This window comes from Crinia signifera, chromosome 4, assembly GCF_055691185.1.
Source record: "Crinia signifera chromosome 4, ASM5569118v1, whole genome shotgun sequence".
Lineage (NCBI taxonomy): Eukaryota > Metazoa > Chordata > Amphibia > Anura > Myobatrachidae > Crinia > Crinia signifera.
This window is the reverse complement of record NC_139220.1, coordinates 291,677,588-291,705,325: the sequence shown is the minus strand read 5'-3', so window position 1 is coordinate 291,705,325 and position 27,738 is coordinate 291,677,588. Positions and strand designations below refer to the sequence as shown.

Genomic DNA, 27,738 nt, shown 5'->3' with positions numbered 1-27,738 from the left:
AACATGCATTGCCACATTTTTTCCTATAAGAGCATGCCAAAGCTGTCAGGGCATGCTGGGACATGTAGTTTCACAACATCTGGAGGGCCACAGGTTGAAGACCTGTGCCATACAGCCTGCGTTACATCAGACGACGCTACTGCAGTTGCTAGTACAGGGACAGCTGATCGCTGGGGGCTCGCTCTATATGCAGAAAGGGCTACTGGGACTCGTCGTTCTACAGTTCATCGCCATCATGTCACTGTAGTCTACAGCAAGAGAACTACAACTCCCGTGCAGCCGAGCTAACTATTTGACACAAGGGAACGGTAAAACCAAACCGCTCAGAATTGTGGGTGTTGTAGTGTTGCAGCGGCGATAAGGGGAGCTTTGGCCAATCATAGCGGAGAATGGAAGACCCGGATTCATTGACAGCACTACAGTTTCCGGAACAGTGACGTCACATACCTTAACGTCCAATTGTAGCGCTCATTTCCGGCCACACCCCTTTCCCATTCCCACCTAGCACAAAGGCATCAAGCAGGTAAGGCACCAGCAGCGGATAAGAGTCTGCCTGCTGGCAGCTGCATGTCTAATGGCTCTGCCTATTCGTTCCGGCACACCTATTGCATGCATTTCATGTCTATTATCTAATTTCTGTCATATGGTGGTAGTCTTCATTATCATCCATCTCCAGGGTTTAATAAATCTGCCCCTTAATGTGTGTTTATCTTAGAATATCGTGTGCAACACTGATGAATACACCTGCAAAAAGTAACCCACACAAAAAGGCAAAACAAACTAAAGCCCTATCTTAATGGAGTCATACATGGTGCTAATACAGCTTATGTAGGTATCGCTGAATTCAAAAGTTGTGATGGCAGAATGATGCCACGTAAATCTTTACAGTGTCCTCCCTCACAGTGTCACCATTTACTTATTTTTTTACTGCAGCACGAGAGCAACAGAATAAAAAAAAAAAAAAAAAAACATCCCTATGTTGTGGAGCGCACACATACACAATGAATGGAGGCACTGATGGACATTAAGAGAAGGGGGCAGGCTGGGGGACACAGTGAATGGGTGCAGAATGGGGGACATACAGTGAATGGGGGCAGGCTGGGGGACATAGAGTGAATGGGGACAGAGTGGGGGACCATTCTGATATGATAAATGATTCAAAGAATGTAAGGCTGAATGGTCGGCCCCCACACATTTACACTTCACCAAATCTGGCCCTCGTCAGACAAGAAAATATGCAATGTACTAAAGCAGCATACTTTTTGTGCTGTGCGATGTGATGTGGGCGGAAGTGTGCATCGCACAAGCAAAATGCAACTAGTTTGGGCACCTCAAGAAAATGATTTCTAAAGGTGCGTACACACGGGGAGATATATTGCTCAGTGTCTCCTTTTCATCAGCGACCAGAGATGGTCGCTGATGAAAGGGAACCTCTGCCGGCGACCAGCAAGCTCCAGCAATTAGAACGGGGCTGAAAACGGGAGCGCGCACCCAGCGATTTATCGCCGGGGCACACTCCCATCACTGGCAATATGGTCGCCAGCGACCATATTTCCAGCGATATCAGCCTCTATCGCAGCCATGTGTACACCGCTTTAGCATTCAAAGTGCCTGAATTAGTACACAAACTTTGTTTTGTGTTTTGAAACATTGTTTCATGCACAGATAAAATATATTTGTGTGCATTTCAGGTGTTTGATATGTTTTTATAACATAAATGCAATATACCTCAAGATACCTAATTGAAATATAAAAATATTCAGAAATACAGAATAATCCATTATCCAAACTGCTTCTGGTCCTGAACATTTTGGATAGGGGATACTCAAACTATATATATTGTCTAGTATGAGTATGTACCTTAAGTGTAGGGATGCCAATCCCGGGGCACTTTTTCAATCCCGGGAATTGGGATTGAAAAATGCTCAATCACGGGATCCCAGGAATGGCATCCTTAAAAGAAAAACTCCCCTGTCCCCCTTACTTAGTGGAGCTCGGCAGCGGAATGGAGGAAGGAGGCGGCTGTAACTGTCCTGTGTCAGAGGTTGGGGGTGCTGCGAGCGGTTTTCGGCACCTGAGGTGCAGCGCTGCGGCCTGCGCAGCGTTGCCCATGATAGGTCACGCTGCGCAGGCCGCAGCGCTGAACCTCCTGTGCTGTAATACGTTCACTGCCCGTCCTCTCCAGTGTCGCACTGGCCATAACCCGCTCGCCACCCAGTTAAGCCGGGACCCGCTCACCGCCAGACGGTGAGTGACAGAGGCTGAAGCCGCTCATCTTCCGGCCGCAGGCCAGGTCCGGAACAGCCGGGCACTGCCTGAGCGTGTGCTCAGACGCTGCCTGGCAATTTACTATGCAATCTTAGGATTGGATTGTCCAATCCCGGGATTGAAATCCCGGACATTTTGTGGCCAAAACCCGGGATCCCGCCGATCCTGGGATTGGCCATCCTACTTAAGTGTAAAGGCTTATACACACTGGGCGACTGAGCTAGTTTTGTCTTTTGAGCTGCTTTCAGCTCTAAAGCTGCCCAGTGTGTACGGCTTGGCAATGAGCAGTGAATGCTGATGCTCACTCCCGCATCATTGCTGGTCACCATTGCTCATCTGCTGGTAATACCAGCAGATGAGCGACGGGGTGAACGGCTTTCCATAGTGTCCTGCTATGGAAAGTCGTCCACCCTCAGCAAAAATTGCTCAGTGTGTATGGACCTTTAGATTAGCAAGAAATAGAAGTTTGTGTTAAATTAGATTACATGGATGTCAATTCATGTAGGAAACAAAAAGTAAATTGTTACTTTTCTCTACAGATCACATCAGTTCAATTTGTGTATAATTAGCTTCTCCGACAAAGCGATCTGTTAAACAGGGATATGGCAGTGTTTTATTTTTCTCTGGTACCCTCTGCATAGTGTGAAATCAGCTGACAGGTCCCTTTTGAGCATGTATTTGTGGTCAGGTTTGGCTGCTGGGAGTACATGGGGCAAGAGCTAGCAGCGAGTGAAGCATTGAGATCCCCCCCCCCCCCCTTTTTTTTTTTTTGCACTACAGTTTAGATAGATATGCTATCCTGAGATGACAAATCTAATCTCACTGGAGAAAGAGAGAGCTCAGCTTTCCATGTTTTCATGACTCAAAGCCACAATGCCATGGAGAGGGAATGCCACTGAAAAATTAAGGAGGGTTTGAACTTGTATCTAAATATCTATTCTTAAGGCCCCCATACACTGGGCAATTTATCTGCAATTTGGACTCTTTTACTGTGATTGCTGCAATCACAGGAAAAGAACCCAAATTGCAGATGAATGACAGAGGGTCCGATGCGATTGTGAAGTCCCTTGCGCATCTTACCGGACTGTCCAAGTTGTCCTTCCTGCAGAAGCAATTTCTAGGATTGCTTCTGAGTCGGGCAGGTTTGGCTGGGATTGCATGTTGTCTTTCTGTCTATCTATCTATGTATTTATCTGTCTGTCTGTCTGTCTATCTATCGATATTATGATTTACTCGCTTTCTATGCAGCTCGGCACGCCTGCTGGTGAAAATTCACACTTGAAGATGTCAGGCATTGATCCCAGCCCTACGGATGAGCAGGCGTCTGAGGATGAGTGTGCACACGAGAATACTGAGGTGAGGAATAGAAGAACACGATTTGTGTCCTGGACCAAATGGTAGTATGTTTAAAAGATATTTGTCAGAAAACCCATAGTTAACTCTTTGAGTGCCAACGTTGCTGTTAGAGATGTGCAAAATATTCGCCAATAAGGCCAGGGTCGAAGTCGAGGAATGCAAATCATTTTAGTTATTGCCGGCAAATGATCTGGAGTCAATGAATGTAAGTTTTTGTAAACATTGCGCCACAAAAAAGAGAACATGAGTGAAATGTTTAGCTGATATTTTCCATGTCTCTCACAGCGGCATTGGGACACAAAGGGTTAACAATATAGATTGAGACCAACTAAAGTTTAACTTTAGCATCCGTTAACCGCAAAGAAAGTTTTTTTTTTAACTAAGTGTGTGGTAATGCAATTATCCTGACAGGTGGTGATGAATACATTTTATGGTAATGCCAAGAAAAACGCATAGTGTTCCCCAAAATCTCTGGTAGTGTCAGTTAAAAAGGCAAGCGTGCCAAACCCTGTTAGAGGAGGATGCATGACGTCAATAGCAGCCCGGATGTGCCTGTATTTACTGCAGCCTATGAGAAAGTCCTGGGCTACGTGTCCGCTGCAGTGACTGGTTCTTAGTGTAAAATTCATTGGATGGTGAGCAGCTTTGATGGGGTTTGGACACAATCACTCGAGAGTGTACGGATGTGCAGCTGTACACACCTATTCACACAGCGAGTACATTCATGCAATCAGGTTTGAATCAGACCCCATGTGTACTTTCAGAATAGAGCAGTTTCCCTATTTTGTCAGTCGAAGCAGAATTTGTGTGAATACAGCCTGTCGGTCCACTAGGGAACAGTGATTCCACTAATGCACATGCAGCTCCTAATGAATAAAGAGGCCCATGATCAACAAGTGTTACCTATTTAAAACTTGATATATAAAATAAACGGTGATCCAGCCAATTAACAACCCACTGTTATTTTTCAAACAGATGACAGTTAGGAGCTGATTGGCTGGGACACCATGTATAATATACAACACCTTTTTTATCGCTAAATGGGCCCCTAAATATTTGTATATCCTACAGAATTGCTGTCTTTCTATCAGGGCTGTGCAGTCAGTGGGCTGGATGTATTAAAATACACCTGACCGCAGCGATGCTAGCGCATATGTATTAACATATGCACCTAGCTTCGCATCGCGGTGACGGAGGCCCCCCCGTGATACCTGTGATGTGATGTGGGGGAGGGTCTCCGTCTCATTCCGGCTCAGCGCGGCTGTCCCCGGAGGAGTTTCAAAGAGAACAGGGAGGAGGGTAAGAGTCTGCAGTGATAGAAGCTCATAGGCTTCTATAGGGTGCGATACCCTGCCCTGCGATGATGCGGCAGATGGGTATTAGCACATTTGAAGATGCAGTAAAACCCCTGAAAACGGGGGTTTTACTGCATTTTTCGCTTAGTACATCCCGCCCAGTGCCAGTAGAAATGTCCCAGTTCTGACTCCAAAAACTTGTGAGGCTTACTTTACAGTTGGGAGCCAAGGTGAAAAGAAAATGAAGTAACTTTGCATCTTGACAAAATCATATTGCACTGCAGTTGGGGCATATTTAAAATGGCACGTCTAGACTCAATCCTCTAGAATAACTGGATGTAATTATAAAGCTTATCCAGCATTTGGGGGGCTATTTACACTGCATGCAACATCGTTTTTCCAGGTTCAAAGTTGCTTGCTTTAATTGTCTGTTTTGTTTTTTTTTGTTTGTTTGTTTTTATATTGTTCCAAATTCAGAATCAGACCCATCATATTATATAAATAACATGACCACAATCATTTATGTTCTGGAGGTCACTTATACCTCTTTCAGATCGCAAATGCGTGTTGGTCCCGGGATTGAGATCCGGGGTGTGGCGCATCACATTTAACCCTTCTTATAACCCAGGACAAATTGACAGATTGCTCGGCCTGGGTTATAAGGTTTGATGCTTTCACACGCACCTCAACCCGGGTCGTTATGCTGGCAACCGGGCAATATCCCGGGTCTAAGGTGGGGTGTGAAAGAGGCCTAAACAAGAGTAAAGGTACCCATAGACGGTCCGTTCCCGGACCGTCCGTTTTGTACTATGCGATGCGCGCTCCCGCGCATCACATAGTACGGTACAAAAAGTATGTGCTGCACATACTTTTTGTACTAGCTAAACATCGTATCGGATCGCATTGCATGCACTAGGCATGCGATCCGATACGATGCATGCTAATTAAGACCCAAACGGATCCATTTAACGGACCGTGTATGGGCCCCTTAAGCCAATAAAGTATGGAAAAGAAAGACCACCACAGTAGAGTTTTTATTATGTTAAAAAATGTTTTAAGTTTTATTCAAACTAGGTGAAAAGTAAATAAATAAAACTGCACAAAGAAGAAAAACTGAAGTTTCTCTTGTCTAGATCTCTGTGTAAGCACTTAATTCATAATATGATACTTATAATGTTGGTAGTGGTACAGAGTAGAGCTGGGCAACTCGGCTCTTTCCCGGGAACGGCTCTGAACAGTTCAGCTCACGAAAAAGAACTGGTTCTTTTGGAAGACTCACTATTATTGTGGTGGCACGTAGGCACCGCTTATTAAAAGTGTGTAATAATAGTGTCACCTAAGTGTCTATGCCTACGTGCCACTATCATTACAGTAAGCCATTGGGAGAGGCTGCTGTACTGGTGTGCAGAGACAGAGAGTCTGGCAAAGTGCACAATGCACAGCATGGAGCAGAGGAGGAGGTGGGGGTCCAACACCACAAACACAACTGAACAGTGAGCGGTTGTTTCTGGAGCGAGACGGCTCTTCATTGCCGGTGATTGGAAGAACCGCATCGCTCCAGGAGCCGCCGCAGTTATTCACTGAGTCAGTGAACTGTGAACAGTGAGCGGCTCAGCGGTGGTTCCTTCCTGGAGCAGACTGACAGTAAAGAACCATCTCGCTCCAGGAACCGCCGCTTGTTTACTGGCTGCCTGAGGACATGTGACTCAGAGTCAGACAGTGAGTCAGTGAACACCAGTCAGTGAGCGAGTCACACATTGGAGTTCTCCCAATCACACTCTGTATGTGAAGAACTGTCTTGCAGGAAGAAACACAGCTCACTTCAAATGGCTCACTCGGTTGATTTAGTGGAGCCGGCTCAATAGTGAGCTACCCATCTCTAGTACAGGGTAGGCCAGGGATAGGTGAGTAGTAATAAAGTAATGTTGGCACAGCAGGGGTGATGATTGTCAGCATTGCGCATTATGGAGAGAACACATCTCATTAAAATGATGTATTGCATTTATTTATTTCTACACATTCATATAATGTGCAGTACCTAATAAGGGGATATGTTCCGGATACATATGATGTATCACTGCGGACAATGTCTATGTAACACAAGTCAGCTGTTGCCAGTATCTCCCACACCCCCGCGGTTGTATCCCCTCGCATGTCACGCTGGTGGATAAATCATTCGATGGTTGCCGACCGTCAAATGATTTTTTCAGGCCATGCTAATATAAGTCAGTGGAGACTGACTTATATTTGCAGACATTCCACTGAATACAGGGGACACCCGCGTCACATCGCCATTTGTATGTGAACTCCTATGAAACGCTGAACTTTCCCATTGCCGCCACCGCCTCTGTCTGCCCATGTACGCCCTCAGCCCGCCTCCCCACTGTGCAAGCCCCACGCCGACCGTGCAGGTTGGCGAAGGCTCTCACAGGGATGGCCTGTACATCAGTCCCCAGAATGCACAGGGGAACGGACAAACGAGAATGAGGGTCATTGTATGTATTAATAAGCGAGTCACTAATTTTAATTCCTACTTTCAGAAGTGTTAAAACTGTTGGTGTTCAATGAAAAGTTTGGCAAAATCAGAGCTGACATTAGAAATTGTGGAGACCAGTACTGAGAGAATAGGTCCCACCAGAGGCGGAACTGCCATTAGTGCAGCAGGTGCATTGAGGACTAAGGGGCCCACTTTTGCTCCTCTCCCTGTCACCCACTGCTGTGTGGCATATTGAGAACTAGGGTTGGAGTGGAGGAGGGGGGGCCTAAATTAGATATTTTATCTAGGCCACTGGGCTCCACAAAACACTCTCTCTCTCTCTCACCACATGCAACTGTTATAGTTTACGCTGTAATATACACTGAGTGGTCAGCTTATAATCAGAGTTAGTGGTTTGTTCATTTGTTACCCTTCATATGGCTTGAATTCTTCTAGGCATGGATTCCAGTTTCAGTATGTTTTGTGGGAAATATTAGCCTAAATGTGATGAACTGCATCCCCATAGCATTACCTCTGCCAGCCTAATCGGTCATGATCATGCTAGAAGGATCCATGATTTTGTACTGTTGTCCATTTTGTCACCCTGTCACCTGAATTGTGTAATTGTAAATGAGATCTGTTCAACCTTTCCAATCATTTACTGTCCAATGCATGTGTTTCTGAGCAGTCAGGAGCTGTTCAACATTGTTTGTGGCAGATACAGTAGCTATGGTGCCTACTACTTCTGTAGCACATAAGCTGTGTTGTCTGTTGAGGGGCAATCGAAATTGGTACCTGATCCAAACGATCCTAAATTGGAAGCACTGTTGCCCATCTGTGGTACTGAAGTCTGCCCAGTCTCTGTTCCAATCCAGTAGCCATTTACAACCACAGACCTTGTGCTCAAACCAGTGGCGTAGCTACGTTTTGGGCGCCCCCCTGCCGTTAGGGGGGGGGCGCCCCCCTCGCCGCCGCCCCGCCAAGCACCCCTGCCCTGCCGCCTATGCAAACACACCCCCCCCCCCCCAATCCCCTACAGCCTTACCTATCGCGCTGGTCTCGGTGGCTCCGTTCTTCTGCTGAGGACCACCACAAAATGTCCGCCCCCATACAGCAGACAGTTTCAGAGAACTGTGTGCTATATGGGGGCGGCCATTTTTTGGTGGTCCTCAGCAGAAGAACGGAGCCGCTGGGACCAGCGCGATAGGTAAGTGACAGTCTGCAGGGGATTGGGGTGGGGTTTAACTATAGCACCGCAGCCCCCGGCGCCCCCACATGCACAGCGCCCCCCCCCCCCCCCCCCCCGCGGTGGCGGGGGCTGCGGTGCTATAGTTACGCCGCTGGCTCAAACCCTTTTATCTACCGGCCCTCTCTGTGTGCACTTTCAACGGCTATCCGGTTAATAGTTCGACAGTGACTAGGTCGACAGTCAAAAGGTAGACATAATTGACACATGAAAAGTTTGACATGAGGTTTTTGTTTTTAATTCTTTTTTTTCTTGTCTCACAAACTGACATGACAGGTAGCCTCGTTCTTGTGGTTCTTTTAGTCGGAAAGGAATGATCTTAGACCACTAATGGGCACTTCTGGAATTTAATAAGTTGCTACAGTTTCCAAAATCTCTGCAAAATATTACTGCAGATAATACATGGGTAACAATGTGTCAAATGTCATATTCTCTGTAGAATTCCACTTTGTGACTCTAATTACAAAGTTTGTTCTTTAGATTCCTGTGGTGTATTATGAAGATGGACATTCCACAAAATCTGCATGCAAAGAAAGTACTGCAGTATTTGGCAATGATTTAAATAAAGGTAATTATTGTTTTAGATTTTGTATCTCCAAATCAACAGTCATTTTTAGACAGGTTTCCCCATAGCCATGTGTTATATGCTGTTGGTCACAGTACATATGTGAATTCTGACTCAACCATTCCAACTTAAAACTAAGGTTGAACTAGATGGACGCAAGTCTTTATTCAGCCTTAGCCACTATGTAACTGGTCAAAAGTGCCTCAGTGCCCCTAGAACTGGTGACTCCCGCCTCATGTGGCACATATGCTGGTTTACGTGATTAACCCTTCTCTGTATACTGTAATGTGGGTGATCATTATTTTACATTTGGGGGTTATTTTAGTAAGGATCTCAAAAGTAAAATCTTTCTCTAATGGGCAAAACCATATTTACTGCAGGTGGGAAGACATAAAGTGTGCAGAGAGAGTTAAGGCCCCCGTACACTAGCGATCGCATGCAACACCGTAGCAACTACCCGGGGCGCAGTCCAGTTGGCTAGGCCCCGGTAAAATGAAGGGGGCGTGACCACTGGTAGGGGCATTACCACACCTCCATAGGGAGAAACAAAAATCTAAATTTCTGCGGGTTCAAACAACTTCAAACACAAAGGGAGAGATGACAGGCTCCTGCTGCAGGCGCTATCTCTCTCCCCAGCTCAGTATGTGGCACAAAGTCGGCTTTGATTCTTATATGCTATGAAGTTGCAGGCCATGCGATCAGGTCTGAATTGGGCCCATAGGTCCTGCTTTTCTGGGAGAACCAGTACAAGTGAAACTTCTGCCTCTTTACCCTTTATTCTCCTATATACCACTAGTGATTACAGCTCTTTTTGAGATATTATTTTGGGTACTTATGTATTACCATGGTGCCCGGTTTTTTGATCGGGTCAGAAAAATCGCGTAGATCGTATCGCATGCAACCAAATCGCGCATGCGATGCGATTGACACGATTTTTCCATAGGAATCAATGTTAAATTCCGCGAGGGGACGCGGAATACGAGCCCGAAGCGTGGCGAGCGGACGTGGATACTTAACATGTATTTCGCATCCCCTCGCGGGGCTCGCCACTCTTCGGGCTCGTATTCCTCGCCCGCTCGCCACGCTTCAGGCTCGGTGGCTCGCTGCGCTCGCCACACTATATAAGATCAGCTCCACACCGACGTGGATAGTGGGGGTATGAAAATGTCGGAGGACGCGTACCGCCGCCGCTCGCCACGCTTCGGGTTGGCGTTGATGGTGGGGTGGCGTTAACAATGCGGGTGCATTTGGGCTAATACACCTAATGGGGGGCCCTGGGGGGCATTTAACATTGCCCCTAAAGTGAAATCGGGTGTCAGGGACCATTTGGAACCATTTAACATTGATTCCTATCGGTAAATCGCGTTTATCTCATCGCATGCGCGATTTGGTCGCATGCGATGCGATCGACACGATTTTAACGCAAAATCGCGTTCAACGCATCTGATTGTATGCCTTAAGTTAAGGCATACAATCAATCCAACCGGGTGCCGTGATAATACATAAGTACCTTATTTTTTTATGGTCCATACACACTGTACAATATATTAAGGATATCAGAGATGCAGCGAAAACGATCCGCGTGTAAACACTGAACGATATCATTAATAGTATCATTCAGTCTCTCACCAGGATCCCTGCTGAACATGCAGTCACTGACCATATCATTAGATTGGACGGCAGGGTCAGATGATCGGAGTTATCATAAACAATTAGCTGGAGTGCGCTTTATTATCAATATAGTGGGTACGCACTGAACGATATGCACAATGATATCGTTAACGATATTGTTACCGTGCATACCGTTCATTAAACTCGTATAGTGTTTACTCCACATTAAACATGGATGTTATCACTTTCTGAGTGCAGCGCTATAATCATACTGCAAATTGGATAAACAGTGGTAGCACATGGATATTTAAGTGTGACAAAGGGTGTGCCATAGATCCCAGAAGTCTTAATCTTCATTGAAAAAGCCTGTACTCATTTGTCAAAGTAGTCAAATCCCGGCAGAGCACACACATATTTTCTAGAGCTTTAAAGAGAATATTTCAGTCATTCGAATGAGTCCTGGTGGAGCCTACAATTTATATTCCCTGCAACATACACACACACACACACACACACACACCTACCTACCTACACTAGCCTTCGTACCTCTCTGCATGTCAGAAAATAAGAGTACCCAAAGAGAACCCATGCAGACACAGGGAGAACATGTAAACCCCACACATATTGGTCCATGGTGGGAATCAAACCCAAGACCTCAGTGCTGTGAGGTAGCAAACTAATCATGGTGTCTCCCTTATGCCTTTATACATAGCTACAGCATGGTCATCTGCACTTTCCATCTGGTTTGGTCTATGTGTTTCCAATTTACAATTGTCTTTATAATATGGGATTAATTTTTATTTTAGCATGACTGTGTTTCTATTTTCTCGACCAGATTGTGTCTTGATAAATGAAATAGGAGAACCGTGCACAACATCCAGCCAGTTTCCAGCGATAGACAAGACACCAGCAGAAAAGTATGTCTACAACATACAAGACCGCCCTGAGATACCTTACACCAAGATGGCTGACAACTGCTACAGCATCTATAATGCCATAGATCCAAAAACTGGGAGAGTAATGGAAATGACCACATATCTGTGCATCGATTGTGGGAAAAGCTTTACGGATAGGGCCATTTTTCTGAAGCACCAAAAGTCACACATGGGGGAGAAACCCCATGCTTGTAATGTGTGTGGGAAATCATTCTCCTACAATTCACACCTGGTCATCCATCAGAGAATCCATGCTGGGGAAAGACCATTCTCATGCTCTTACTGTACAAAGAGCTTTACCGACCGCCCATCTCTGGTGAAACACGAGCGGATACACACAGGGGAGAAGCCCTTTACTTGTACAGTGTGTGGGAAAAGCTTTACGGACCGATCAAACCTAGTAAAGCATCACCGGATCCACACACGTGAAAAATCCTTCACGTGCATTGAGTGTGGTAAGAGTTTCACAGACCGGTCAAATCTTGTTAAGCATCAGAGGATCCATACCGGAGAAAAGTCCTTTGAATGCACAGAATGTGGAAAGAGATTCACGGAAAACTCAACCCTGGTTGTCCATCGGAGAAGTCACACCGGCGAGAAGCCTTATGCCTGTAAAGAATGTGGTAAGACTTATTCCTGCAACTCCCACCTTATTGTTCACCAGAGAACTCACACCGGAGAGCGCCCGTTTGTTTGCCGGGAATGTGGTAAGAGTTTCACCGACAGCTCAACTCTTGTCATACACCAACGAGTGCATACTGGTGAAAAACCGTTTGTATGTATGACATGCGGAAATAGGTATACGAAGAAGTCGGCTATGGTGAAACACCAGAGGACTCACACTGGGGAGAAACCTTTCAGCTGCTCTCAGTGTGGAAAAAGTTTCATTGACAGCTCATCGTTGGTCAAACACCAGAGGACTCACACTGGTGAAAAACCTTTTGCCTGCATTCTGTGCGGGAGAAACTTTGCTGCCCGTTCCACACTGGTGAAACATCAAAGGACCCACACTGGGGAAAAACCATACATGTGCACCATATGTGGGAAATGCTTTTCTTGTAACTCGCACCTCATTGTCCACCAGCGCTTCCATACAGGCGAGAAACCATTTCCATGCACAGAATGTGGGAAAAGCTTTACAGATAGCTCAACTCTGGTCAAGCACCAGAGAATACACACTGGGGAAAGACCATATGTTTGTAATAACTGTGGCAAAAGCTTTATCGACAACTCAACCTTGATCAAACACCAAAGAATACACACTGGCGAAAGACCCTATTCTTGCAAGGTCTGTGCAAAGCGATTTACAGATAGTTCAACTTTGATTAAACATCAAAGAATCCATACCGGAGAAAAGCCCTATACGTGTAATGATTGTGGTAGAAGCTTTACTGATTGTTCAACCCTTATTAAGCATCAACGAATTCACAGGAGAGGGGAACACCTAGCTAGCACCATAGCAGGGAACCCTCTCCTTGGACAGCCAGAGTCTGCCATGGACAAAAAAGTTAATGTATAAAGAAGAGGAGACATTTATAGAAAACACTTTTGTTGGAAAGAAAGTGGAAAAATGTCCCTGTATCATGCACAGAAACGACAGATGTTTGAGAGCGTGTGTATCTAGATCTCATGACGTATGGCCCCCATACATTCTTCAGCGGGTAGATATTAAGGTGCCCATACACGTACCAATTACCCGGTACTTTTTGTGCTAAAATAGCATCGTTGAGCATAGGGATGCCAATCCCGGGGCATTTTTTCAATCCCGGGATCCGGGATTGAAAATGCTCAATCCCGGGATTCCCGGGATTGGCATCCCCACAAAAAAAAAAACATTTTTAGCATAGGACCCACCCCGGCCGACCCGCACATCATGCTTACATTAGGGTGCGGGTGGGCGGTCGGGAGTGGTTTTGGAGGTGCACGGTGCCTCCCGGCAAGTGCACCTCCATAGAAGACAGCAGGCGGGCGGAGTCAGGCCGGCGTGCTGGCGGGCGGCGGAGAAGAGGCGGGTAGGCGGTCACTGGTGACGTGTGGCCTGCGCAGCGTGACCTCTACTGTCACGCTACGCAGGCCGCACGCCGGGTCAGGTTACGGGAACAGCCGGGCAGCGTCTGAGCGAGTGCTCAGGCGCTGCCCGGCATTAGACTGCGCATGCGCAGTCTAATCCCGAAATCCCGGGATTGGATTCTCCAATCCCGGGATTGAAATCCCGGACTTTTTTAGGCCAAATCCCGGGATCCCGCCGATCCCGATCCCGGGATTGGCCACACTAGTTGAGCATATGTTGTGCATGGGATGCGATGCTATTTTAGCACAAAAAGTACCGGGTAATTGGTACGTGTATGGGCACCTTTAGACCTACACATCTCATTGGTTCTATGCATAAACAGTATATCGGCATGGCGGAAACTGATACTGTACTTGATACAATGAATTTAACCAATATGAAAATCATATATACTTGTATGTATTAGGAGTATCCTCGACTCCCCATTGTATTGTTGATAATACCCAAGGCTTAGAAGTGGTTGAGCCTTGTAACCCTGTAAGGAACATTTTGATGTATCTTCTTGATCTCACATTCGCAATGAACGAATGTACGTGAATGTATTTTTCAGTGATTTTCTTTCTTCCGGTTTAATACATGTGGTGATTTGTCAATGTGTCATAAATCAGTGTAGTCTCTGGAACATTTCCCTGGTGGATTTATGTATAAACTTGACAATAAATTATACCATGCATCACTGACACTTAAGAGATATTACCCATAGCCGGCAAGGAGTAGCTAGCTGTGTTTTATCTACTGTAGTACAGTCTATGGGCCAGATGTATCAAGCTTCAAAAAGTGATAAAATGGAGAATGATAAACAACCAGCCAATCAGCTCCTCACTGCCATGTTACAGGCTGGGTTTAAAAAGTAACAGGTAGGAGCTGATTACAGGTAGGTTGTTTATCACTCTCCACTTTATCACTGAAGCTTGATACATCTGGCCCTATGAAATGACAGAAGCTGAGTGGATGCTATAGACATCTTCTGCACTTTATCTCTCTTGAATGTTTGATGCAACTTTACTTGACAATAGAAACTGTTCTACAGACATTGCCACCAAGAGTCAAGCAATTCAGTCACAGTGAAGGCGGAGGAGGCATTTGTAAAGTTAAACACATGTATTTGTACAAAGCGTTAGAGCAGGCATGTCCACACTATGGCCCTCCAGCTGTTTGGGAAACTACAAGTCCCATCATGCCTTGCCACAGTTTTGCTATTAGGGAATGCTAAAACTATGGCAAGGCATGCTGGGATGTGTAGTTTCACAACAGCTGGAGGGCCACAGTTTACCCATGCCTGCATTACAGCCTTAATATAAAATGATGATATAGTGAAAAGCTGCTAAACCTAAAATACAAGTTAAGTCAATGTGAAACACATCTTGTACTATTCAAATATATACAATCTTCAGTAGGTTTACAAGCATATACAGAATACATGTATATCATTGCTAGTCAGGTGTACTCCATTAATTTAATGAAATATGTATACAAGTGAATTAACACATTTTGCAAATGTTCTAGGACAGTTAAGAGTATTATGTTTGTGGAAAAAAAAAACAACAAAGACTGTCGCTCTTATACAAATATCAATAAATATTCTAAGTATAAGGATATTTCCGGATAGATGTACTATAGAGGCAAGGACAGTGCCGCTATATATTTTTCTGCTTCTCCTCTTTACTGTAGAAATGCCAATAAGATGTTATACTAAAAATATGGGGTATACTGCGCCAAAAACTTTTAAAAAGCTGCTCAATATGGTTTAGGCAATATAAGGAAAAAAATGAGCGCTATTGTGAAATAGAGAAAAGATTAAGAAAGGGATAGTTTAAAAGTATGAAAAACAACTGAAAAAGAAAAGTTGTTAGTAAAACTGTTTACAGCTCCTTTGAGCTTATATGTAATGTCCGTGGTACCTGTACTTGCCCTACTTCTAACCAAGCGGGATGCAGGACGCGGAGATCAGCGTGATGCGGCTGTGTAATTGCCGCTCGTCTTCGCTCCATCTGCCGGGTGACGTCACTCAATACGGCGAGAGCCTGCGTTGGTTCCTGATGGACGGAGGATACTTGGGGGAAGCCTGGGATACAGGGGAGATCCACGGACGAGCCTTTCAACGCGTTTTATGCTTCCAAAGCACTTTTTCAACAGAGTGTGAGTAGCTGCAGTCATTAGGAGCAGGTGGAAGGGGTCAACGTGGGATTGATCTAGGTTGTTCTTGCAGTGTTGCAGGTTTCTGAGAAAAGGGGTCCATCCCAGTTAGAAAAGGGTTCACCGGCGCGTCACCCCTGAGCCCCGCCCACTCACCCCGGAGTCATCGGCTCTCTCCATGACAACAGAGTGTGAGTAGCTGCGGTCGCTAGGAGCGGGTGAGGGTTGGGGCACCGGGGCAGGGTAAAGGAGCAGCCTGGGCCGGCACTGTCCAGAAACACTGCTACCCACCATGCCCCACAGTGCACATGGCGATGGGACATTTACTTTCTGCCAGTGCTCACATTCGGAAAAGGGATGGACACGCTCCCTTTTACACGTGACCACACCCCCTTTGCACATGGTCACGCCCCTTTCTGGGGGTGTACCGATTACTGCCCTTCAAATGTTGGAGGGTATGTGATGATACCTGTGTGGAATTTCCCCAGTTTCTAAATAGATACAGTAGGGCTGGTTCGGGTATGTGTAAGTGATACTGGTCTAAGGATTCAAAAAGCCCTTGTACTAGAAATAGGTGTGATGTCACTAATATTATTCTGTTATCAAACTCCCAGGTGGTCACGCTGTCAGCACTTTCTGGTTAGGTGAATGTTTCTTGCACTTACTGCTAAATATGGAAGAATAAACTAAAGAAGAGGGGAATGTCACACCATTAATAGCCACTGTTAATGAGCTGTGAACATTACAATGACACCTGCATGTCTGGTAGGCTGAGGTGTTCATGAACCCACATGCATATCTGGTGGCTAAGAGGTAGAGGTCCTACCTGCATATCTGGTGGCTGAGAGGTAGAGGTCCTACCTGCATATCTGGTGGCTGAGAGGCACAGGTTCCACCTGCATATCTGGTGGCTAAGAGGCACAGGTTCCACCTGCAAATCTGGTGGCTGAGAGGTAGAGGTTATATCTGCATATGAGGTGGGCTGAGGTGTTCATTTCCCACCTGCATATCTGATGGGCTGAGAGGAAGAGGCCCCACCCGGATATCTGGTGGGCTGAGAGGTAGAGGCCCCACCCGCATATCTGGTGGGCTGAGAGGTAGAGGCCCCACCCGCATATCTGGTGGGCTGAGAGGTAGAGGTGCCACCTGCATATCTTGTGGGCTGAGAGGTACAAGAACCACCTGCATATCTAATGGGCTGAAGTACAGGTCCCACTTGCATGTCTAGTGGGCCAAGAGGTAGAGGTGCCACCTGCATATCTGGTGGGCTGAGAGGTGCCACCTGCGTATCTAGTGGGCTGAGAGGTACAGGTTACACCTGCTTATCTTGTGGGCTTAGAGGTACAAGTACCACCTGCATATCTGGTGGGCTGAAGTACATGTCCCATTTGCTTGTCTAGTACAGGTCCCACTGTAAAATGTAACTTTACAGTTTCTGTGATTAAAGTGCACTGGGCGGCCTTCTTGCTTTCCACCTGTTTCTTATTGAGCTTGAAGGAGCCATAAGCACCAAACTTTTCACACCGAGCTTGACGCGGCTCCTCATTGTCTTCACATCATTGGAGGCAGCTTTTTTTCTAGGCTGAATCAAGAATGTAGAGTGTTTATTCTCTAGGGAATAAACCTGTCAGTGGTGCCAGTACATTTATAGGATTCATCCTTTTGGATACTGTTTTGCCCTCCAAAAAATGGTTGCTGTACCTTGGCAATGGCATTGGTTTATAGAGGCATAAAAATAGCAATCCCATTGAAAATTAAGCTTTGTTGGGTTTTTAAAAAAAAATCACTGTGGCATTCTATAAAGGAATCTTGGCAATTACCTAGTGTTAAAGACCTTCCACATGGTTACTGTGGCAACCAGTTATATGGCACATGATGCAGTAAGCAGAGAGGCATTGAAACGCCTCTCTGAACCCAGAGTGTACTGTGTGGCAGATGTACTGTGTCTCTGCACACTCATAAGGTACTTAACTTATTATGCCTGCATATATGAGTGTTGATCAGTTTCATTTATTGGCTTCAGTATTAAAGTTGCCTGTTATTTGTGTTCTGCAGTTTGCAAAAACGTTTCTGTTGTTTATAAAGTCCAGTAATATTTAAATTTGCACATGTAAAAAGTTGTTTTGCCTGGCAATGCTCCATTAAAACAGATTTATAAAAAACATTTATAATCTGTGGACTGATCAATGTGTTGCATTCTTAGATTAGTGGCTCAAAAGGTATTATGGAGGTTATTCAGTTGTTACTAATTATGTTTATTGCAAAGTTCATATATATATATATATATATATATATATATATATATATATATATATATATATATATATATATATATATATATATATATATATATATATATATATATACGGGGGGACCCCTTCCTGCGCTAATAGGAATGGAAGCAGCACCTCTGAAGGATCTTCTGTTAGACAAGACCCAGATAATAGAAATGGAAAAAACAAGGGGGTATCAGAGTGCGCTAGAATACAACAAAAGTGGATTCAAACCATCAATATTTAATATAAAATATAAAAAGTACAAGTATAAAAAAGAGCCCTTATAGTTAAGGATATCTCAAAAATACAATTGATGAACAGAGATGATTGTTGTTTAATTCAAGAGGTCTTGATCACAATTATCCCAACGCGTTTCGTCAAAACATGACTTCATCAGGGGCGGATATAGTAATCAGCAATGACCATATATGTCATAAAAACAATAATTTGCCGCTCAGTATTCCAGAGTCAATTCTGATGTGATATCAGCAATCGTGAAGGAACAGGTGGAATCTATGCAAGTTCTATATACAATTTTGATCGTGATGTCTCAGAAACATTCCAATATGATTTCAACAGTCATAAAGGCAGGATGATTCCAATAGAAATGCCAAGAAAATTGCCAGATATGCAAAAAATTATTAGAGAGCTCAGGATCTAACAACCAGTCAGCAGGGGTTCACCAATGCAAGACTTGTGCGATTTTGTGATAAAAAAAAATAAAATAAAATTGGCGTGAGGTCCCCCCTCCTGTACATAACCAGTTCCAAAAATACGGGGGAAAAAAAGCGTAGGGGTCCCCCGTATTTCTGAAACCAGCCCCGGACTCTTGGACCGGTCCTGGTTCCAAAAATACGGGGGAAAAAAATCTGGGGGTCCCCCGTATTTTGAAACCAGCACCGGGCTCCAACAGCCCGCAGTGTCATGCCACAGCCGGGGGACACTTTTTACACAAGGTCCCCCGGCCGTACAATGAGCACCGTGGCTGGTCAGCCTTGGACGGGGTACCTGGAGGAGTGGGGACCCCCCCAATAAAGGGGTCCCCCCTCCCAGGCTTCACCCGTCCAGAGCTGAAGCCCGGGGCTGTCACCGGCGTCCCTGGCCATTGGACGCCGGCCTGATAGGGTTAAATTCACATTCCTAACATTGCTTAATACAGGAGAAATACAAGTTCCAGCAGACCTCCCCCGCATGCTGGGACTTGGAGAACCACAAGTCCCAGCATGCGGGGCATTAATGGGTCCGCTGGGACTTGTTGTCCACCTGTAAAAAGAATGTTCAAATAAAGCACACACACAGAAAAGTAAAACTTTATTACATACACATACACACACCTCACTTTTACACCGCTATACAAACCGATCCAGGATCCAGCGCTGGTCTCTCTACAGCAGAGCCGGTCAGCCCGCACTATCAGCGGGCTGAACCGGCTTTCTTTGATGCAGCTAACAGCTTCTGTCGCGCTGTCCTAGCGCGACACAGGCTGAGAGCGTGATTGGGCCTGACCCTGATTGGCTGAGCTATGCGTCTCCATGGAGACACATAAGCCAGAGACTCTCTCAGCCTCTGTTGCGCTGGAACAACGCGACAGAAGCTGTTAGCTGCATCGGAGAAAGCCGGTTCAGCCCGCTGATAGTGCGGGCTGTCCGGCTCTGCTGCAGAGAGACCAGCGCTGGATCCTGGATCGGTATGTATAGCGGTGTAAAAGTGAGGTGTGTGTATGTAATAAAGTTTTACTTTTATGTGTGTGTGCTTTATTTTAACATTCTTTTTACATGCTGGGACTTGTGGTTCTCCAAGTCCCAGCATGCGGGGGAGGTCTGCTGGCACTTGTATTTCTCCTGTATTAAGCAATGTTAGGAATGTGAATTTAACCCTATCAGGCCGGCGTCCAATGGCCAGGGACGCCGGTGACTGCCCCGGGCTTGAGCCCCGGACGCGTGAAGCCTGGGGGGGACCCCTTATTGTACCCCGTCCAAGGCTGACCAGCCACGGTGCTCATGGTACGGCCGGGGGACCTTGTGTAAAAAGTGTCCCCCGGCTGTGGCATGACACAGCGGGCTGTTGGAGCCCGGTGCTGGTTTCAAAATACGGGGGACCCCAGATTTTTTTGTCCCCCGTATTTTTGGAACCAGGACCGGTCCAAGAGTCCGGGGCTGGTTTCAGAAATACAGGGAACCCCTACGCTTTTTGTCCTCCGTATTTTTGGAACCAGGTCCGGCTCAATGAGCCCGGGGCTGGTTATGTACAGGAGGGGGGACCTCACGCCAATTTTTTTTTTTACTTTTACACATATTTTACCAATGAACCATACACAGATCACAATGATCTGTGCATGGTTCTGACAAAATCGCCATGTTTCTGACAAAATCGCCAGTCAGGATCAGGTCTATTTTTATTTTTTTTAAGTTTAGACCATTTTTTTTGGCGATTTCCAAATTCACATCTCATTAAAAATGCGAATTGTATATTTTTCAATGGGAAAAACATCTGGATGCGAATTCCGGAGCTAAAAAAAAATCACACTTTCAGAAAGTGCGATTTCGCGGCAAAAGTGTGATTTATGCCGCAAATCGCCACCCATTAAGTAGTCGATTTTGGAAAAAAATAAAAAAAAACTGCAGGTTTTGCGATAAAAATCGCCAAAAACCCAACATCGATCTCTAATAAATGTCACCCATCGTGTAGGAAGGCCCTGCTCACAAGCTTACAATCTATTGGGAGACAGACATTGATACACAAATACAGGTATAGGTGCTACCTATTGTATAAATGTCCTGGCAGATTGCAAAGGGTTTGGGGGGTTATTGTTAAAAAGTAGAATTTATGAAGTTTTGTTCAATGTAAAGGTCCATACACACTGGGTGATTTTGCCTAGCATCTATGGATAGCGACTATGGGGAGAATCGATCGGCTGAAAATCGCTCCGTGCTTTTCCATAGCAGGGCACTATGGAAAGTCGTCCACCCATCGCTTGTCAGCTGGTAATACCAGCAGATGAGCAGCCGGGCCAGCAATGAAGCGAGAGCGCGCATCACCGCTCACCACTGCCCCATACACACCGAGTGGCTTTGGTGCTGAAAGCAACTCAAAAGACAAAACTGAGCTGCTTTCAGCTCAGTCTTCCAGTGAGTATTGGCCTTAAGAAACATTGTTTCATTTTTGAAAATAGCGAGTGGGGGTTAGATCGTGGGATGGGTGTAGGTATTTGTAGACTATTTGTCTACATCAAAAAGATAGACAACCATTAGGTCGACACCATTAGTTTGACAAGCAAAATGGTTGACATGTAAAAGATTGACATGAAAAATGGTCGACATGCAAAATTGTTGACACTGCCGTTAGGTCGACAGTGTCAAGGTCGACAGTCAAAAGGTCAACATAGGTTTTTTCACTGTTTTTTTTGAGCCAACATGTGGTTGGCACTCAGGGACGCACAGATTATTGAGGGTTATGCAGGGGTGTCTGCTGTGAGCAATACATAGAGCTACTGCTTAGTGATATATGCTATTACACAATAACCCCTAAATAGCGCTAACTCTGTGACCACATAAAACCAGGAGCCAGTTGTACTTAAGCATTATAGCCGAAAATTAGAACATAATAACTGTGCACTATGGGCCTTATTCTATTTCACTCTTTCTGACAAAATCCTTCTTATATGGACAAAACCTTGTGCACTGCAGGTGGGGCAGCTGTAAAATGTGCAGAGATAATTAGATTTGGGTGAGTTATTTTGTTTCTGTGCAGGGTAGATACTGACTGCTTTATTTTTACACTGCAATATAGATCTCACTTTGAAGTAAAACTCCACCCAAATCTAATTCTCTCTGCACAAGCAGAGGCATAGCTAGGGTGGCGCCGGCAGAGCTTGTGCTCCGGGCACCAACAGTTTGCAGGGCACGCCCCCCTGCTGTGTCCTAGTCCGTGCCAGCCTATCTCAACAGGCAGGCGGACGGCCATGTCGGGCGATGTAGCAGCGATGACTCACTGCATACTCTCTCCGTACATCGCCCTAAAGGCACCCTTCACACGATTGCACGCATGCTGCACTGACGCTGGTTCCCCCAGTCATGGCCACCACTGTACTACCTCCTGTGTAGTCTCCCGACAATTACATTCAGCTAATGCTGATAACACGCTGCACGCCGCCTCCTGCCTTCTACCCAGCGTCTGTCCAGCAGCAGCAGTGTGGCTAGCCGACTTTTCTTGTTGAGCGTGATCCTGCACTCCGGAAAGCCCAGCGTGCATATATCTCCCGGCTACCACTCTACAAACTTAACAGCCATCTAGCCATGGACCTACAGTACTACAAACAAGCGGCGACTGCCACCATCATATAGGTGAGCAGATAAATGACTGTTATGCTCCCTTTCTTCATCTGAGACTCATATAGAGTAATAAGGGTGAGATCTCTACAACTAATATTACCTGCCGATGTTACAAAGTCTGCCATTTACTACAAAGTGCGTGTCTGCCTACATGCTAAAGACTGGCTGCATCTTCATTAGCTTATTATCCCCTCACTCTGTGGACTTTTATGTTCTATACCAGGGGTGGCCAACCGGTCAGAGGTAAAGAGCCGAAAAATATCAGTTGTCAAGCCAAAGAGCCAACGTCATGCCGCCCCAAAAAGGGGCGTGATCAGGGGCGTGGTTATATGACACAAGGAGAGTGGCCACATGACAAAACTTTATGCCCCCAGTGCCAGATATGCCCACCACAGTGCCAAACATCACATGCCCCCCACAGTGCCAAACATCACATGCCCCCCACAGTGCCAAACATCACATGCCCCTCAAAGTGCCAAACATCACATGCCCCTCAAAGTGCCAAACATCATATGCCCCTCAAAGTGCCAAACATCACATGCCCCGCAAAGTGCCAAACATCATATGCCCCCCACAGTGCCAAACATCACATGCCCCTCAAAGTGCCAAACATCATATGACCCCACAGTTAGGAAGCTGGGCCCTCCAGCACAGGTGTTGCCCACAGTGCAACACCTATGCTGGAGGGCCCAGCTTCCTGACTAAAGGGCCCACCTAGAGGGCCAGGAGGGCCCAACAAATAAATGAGCCACGGGCCAAGAGGGCCCGACTAATGCGCACACAGGCCAGAAGGGCCTGAATTTGCCCACGGGCCTAGTGCCCGACACCCGGTGGTCTAGGGTGGATGGAGGGTAGGAGGCCAAAGGCCCCTACCTGGTGTTGGGAGAGGCCGCTGGGGGGAGCTTCGTCAGCTCTTTTGCTTCCCACCCCCGCTGGCCTCTCCGGGAGCCATCTTCTTTTTTCTTGCAGAAGGCGCCGGAGATCTTCTGTCTTGATCCCGGCGTCTTCTGGCCTCTTCAGCGGCGCCGGAACTCTTCTCCCCGCCGCCGTCTTCTGCGCCATCCTCCGGCGGCTTCTCACATCTTCAGCAGCGCTCCTGCGCTCCGCCGGCGTGGAGAAGACTTTTCGCCCTCCCGCTGGCGTCTGATGTCAGACGCCGGGGGCAGGGCGGAAACGGCGCGGCGAGCGCTGATGGCTCGCCGCGGTCGTTTCCTATTGGCCGCCGATGCGGCGTTTTGAATTTGGCAGCCGAATTGGCGCCAAATTCAAAACCCCGCTTTGCAGACGGGAGGCTGGAGCCGCAGTTTACAGCTCGGCGAGCCGCGGGTTGGCCACCGCTGTTCTATACCAACATCTTTCTGTTTCTTTGTATTACTACAATTAACTGCATATCCACGGCTTACAATTAACTCAGACCGGGAAACCCCTTATATAAGTGCTCTTCCCCATGGAATGACCAATTTTTAAATAATGTGTCACTCACTCACAGGGGGTGGGGGTCTACCGTGACATGATCTTGTTCCGGGTGCCCTGGCTGCACCCTACACCACTGTGCACAAGTAACATCTGCCCCCCTGCAGTGCACATGGTTTTGTCCATCTAAGAAGGAATTTGTCAGAAAGAGTGAACCAAAATAACCCCCTATATGTCTGTGTTTTAAGAGGCACATACCCTGTACTGAATTTCAAACACCGCTGCAAGTGGATGGGGCAAACTTCCTGACCGTATAAGGTTTGTGTCCATATAAAGCCAGAAGTTATTTTTTCTTGCGGATATTCTTCTTAAGCAGCTTTTAATTAGGATAATTCTATGATTATCCACAGTATCTGAATACCTATGAGAGTAATTATCCTCAGGTTTTGAACACCTGAGTACAGCCGCAAACTACAGCATATTTATTGTGAATTATATGCCTGTGCTTTAAGAAACACATACTCAGGCAAATACCGCTGCAAGTGGATGGGGTAAGGTTTATGACTGTATATTTTTTTTGTCCACTTTAAGCTAGTAGCTATTTGTGATTAATTGCGAACATTTATCTTTATCAGGAGCATGAGTGTTTAAACAGACACTTTATCCACTGTGAGACTGTTTAGTTACAAAGTGTAACAGAACTGTTATTTGTCTATAATCAGGGGTGTCCAAACTTTTTGCAACGAGGGCCAGATTTGGTGGTGTAAATGTGTGGGGTCCAACCATTCAGCCTGACATTCTTTGAATCATTAATCACATCAGAATGGTCCCCCACTCTGCCCTTATTCACTCTATTTCCCCAGCCTGCCTCATTCACTGTATGTCTCCCAGCCTGCCCCTCCTTCACGTTATTTCCCCCATTCACTGTATGTTGCCCACTCTGCACCCATTCACTCTGTCCCCCAGCCTGCCCCCCTTCTCTGAATGGCCATCACTGCCTCCACTGTATGTCCCCCAGCCTGACCCTCCTTCACTGTATGTCCCCCACTCTGCCCCCTCCCTTATCTGTATGTTTCCCAGCTCCTTGTGCGAGCCAAAAGGAAGGAGACACAAAGCAGACACTGCAAGGACAGGAGATGCTTGGGCTTCCCCCTTGCTGCACCCCCTCCCCGCACACTGCTGTCACTGTGATTGTGGAGTAGGGTGATATACGATTGCAGCAGCCGGGGTAGGACGCCAAACACATCTGACTGTGGCGGCCGGCACCTCCTCACTGCAGTAGAAAGCAAGGTAAAGGCGCGCTCGCCGGGGCCCCACCTTTAGTGTCCTGTGCTTCCCACATCTGATGCTCTGCCCAATTCCAGCTAGAGGCTGTGGGCTATTGAAATGACAGTACGGGCTGCAGTTGGCCCTCTGGCCTGACTTTGGACATGCCTGGTCTATATCAACTAAAGGGTGTGATACAATTTGGAAACAAGTTAGAAAACTAACCTAAGCTTGTAAAGCTATAGAAAATGATTTCCCACTATAAACACAAAATAAGGGAATATCTGCAAGGTTGTGCAAAACAGCATCTGAGTGGATAAGCTATCATATGTTGCAGAAGTTCAGACCAGATGGATGGTATATGCAGGAAAAGAGAACTGAATATGGTGAAGCCAGTTTTTTTGGTTTTTTTAATACATGCAGTAAAATAGTGCCTAGCTCCCAGCATTCCCAGCTCTAAACCTGATGTAATCTCCAGTGTCTCCTGCTGCATGAGAGAGAAAATATAATAAAACACAATTTATTTATTTATTTACAGTTTCTTATATAGCGCATCAGATTCCGTTGCGCTTTACAATAGTAGACAGTGATAAAAAAAACTGGGTAACAGACAGACTTAGCGTTAGATAAACACAATGATAACAGGTAATAAAATCCGCACATCTGGGGAACTGAAAACAAATTGGAACGATTACCAATATATGTTTTTTAAGCACTTATAAAACAATAATCACTGGTCCATACAAGCTGGGACAAAAACCTGGGTAAAACAAAAATTGCTGCCAAATCGTTTCAACTCTTAAGCCCATGGGTCTTTCTCATGGTTTGATAACCACACATTTATTTGAATTGTTGGTGTTCAACAAACTGTTATTACAAAAATAAAAATTATAAAGGAGAAAAGCAAAAGGATACAACTTATTGGTGTTGCAATTAATGCCTTCTCCAAAACAACCAACAGTCCAGAGATGAATTTCTATATTTTGTATGTCTAATAATCATTGTAAATTGACTGAAAGTAAATTTTTAAGATACCATATTCTACTGAGTGCACCCCCCCCCCCCCAAAAAAAAAAAAAAAGTCTTTGTCTTTCTATGTTACTAAGTATTGCAGCAGAAATCAGGTGGATGAGATGATAGAACACTTGTGTAGAAGAAAGGTACCTGTGTGTGCAGTTCAAATGATTTATTATAAATATAGTATTATTATAAATTACCCGCCCCCTGAGGAGTGGGCGGGTAATGTCACAGGATGTCAGCCGTCCACCCCGTCTTCGTCCAGGCGCACGTGAATAAAAAGCAGTTCCCACTGACTTCTATATGGGAAAGCAGGAGAAAACATTTGATGGCATGCCAGGGAATATCTTCTCATTACACATCCCTCAAATGTTACCGAGGGGAATCGGAGCCAGGCGTTCTGATGGGTTATATCTCAGGCACTCACTAAGCTGCGATGCTCACAGCTTACCAAGCCAACCTGAATTGGGCTCTATATTTCTTTACCTTTTAAAACGTTTTCATACATAACTATCCACATGGTCTATGAATGGGAATAAAAACATTACCCGAAGAATGACAAGCGAAGCGGTACACCAATTTGGGGTCCATGTGCTAAAAGTGAAATATTGACACACCTAAAACCTAGAAAACTAATGTCAACCTTGTCATGTGTCAACCTTGGACAAGCCGACCTTTCAGTGTCGGCCTAGTGACTGTCAACATAATGAAGCACACCCATAAAAAACTAAACTCCGGTTGGTTACCATTACAAGGGACTTGACTAGAAAGAACAATCACCACATAACTCTATGTAAATATCGATCTACCAGGTTTCAGTTTTCCAATCTTGTTATTCTGAGCACAGAGCAGATAATACCATGTATTTTTTTTTAACTAATACCCCTTTTACACCAAAAACCCTGGTCGGACCCTGGTCTTTGAACGCTGGAGTATCCAGGGTCTGACCCTGCTTTATACCCCATTTACACAGCACTTTGACCTGGGTCGGACCTGGGTCTGCACCATTTACACTGAACCTGGGTCAGCCCTGCCTTAAATATTATATATATATATATATATATATATATATACACTGCAGACAGTTCTGTCCCTGTATGCTCCACATGGATCAGAATTCGAACTGTGATTGATTCTCCACTCCACACTGTCTTATATTCATTTAAACCAGCGGATCAGTAGACATTTAAAAACGCTTGGTTGGACTGGATAAACCACATTGGACCAATATTGCTGACAGCCGTTTTAAATTGGACCAATTTATCAGTAAAACATTTGCCCGTGCCCTAATTGATTATTTGAAGAAGGTGATTAATACTTTGCACCCTTAAACCCCATACAGGGACAAACTGATACAAAAAGTATTCCACTTTTGAGGGGAAAGTTATTCCAGCCCTCCTTATTTTGGATGAAATTACGCTCCATTGCTTGCGTTCCCTTTGATACCCCAATGAGGGGAATATTATGTCTTATGGA

The 27,738-nt window shown here is 45.7% G+C and overlaps 1 protein-coding gene across 2 annotated transcripts; it reads left to right on the top strand.

Annotated features, from left to right (window-relative positions):
* Positions 1-371: 371 nt before the first annotated feature.
* On the top strand, positions 372-18,123 carry LOC146075612 (uncharacterized). 2 transcript variants are annotated; one of them, XR_014473601.1, is made up of 5 exons: positions 372-523; positions 3,517-3,624; positions 9,122-9,209; positions 11,653-14,953; positions 15,084-18,123. XR_014473601.1 is itself a non-coding variant. In XM_083185019.1 (4 exons), exons 2-4 carry the CDS (start codon positions 3,553-3,555, stop codon positions 13,269-13,271), a joined length of 1,779 nt encoding a protein of 592 aa, XP_083041145.1. In that variant the 5' UTR covers positions 372-523; positions 3,517-3,552; the 3' UTR covers positions 13,272-18,123. The 2 variants fall into 2 exon arrangements, 1 of the variants encoding a protein (XP_083041145.1); XM_083185019.1 differs by having other exon boundaries at positions 11,653-18,123.
* The last annotated feature ends 9,615 nt before the right edge of the window (positions 18,124-27,738 follow it).

Coding starts and splice junctions, on each gene's coding strand:
- LOC146075612 (XM_083185019.1), top strand. CDS start 3,553: ATGTCAGGCATTGATCCCAGCCCTACGGATGAGCAGGCGTCTGAGGAT. Junction 3,625..9,121: donor GTGCACACGAGAATACTGAG/GTGAGGAATAGA, acceptor TTTGTTCTTTAG/ATTCCTGTGGTGTATTATGA. Junction 9,210..11,652: donor TGGCAATGATTTAAATAAAG/GTAATTATTGTT, acceptor TTTCTCGACCAG/ATTGTGTCTTGATAAATGAA.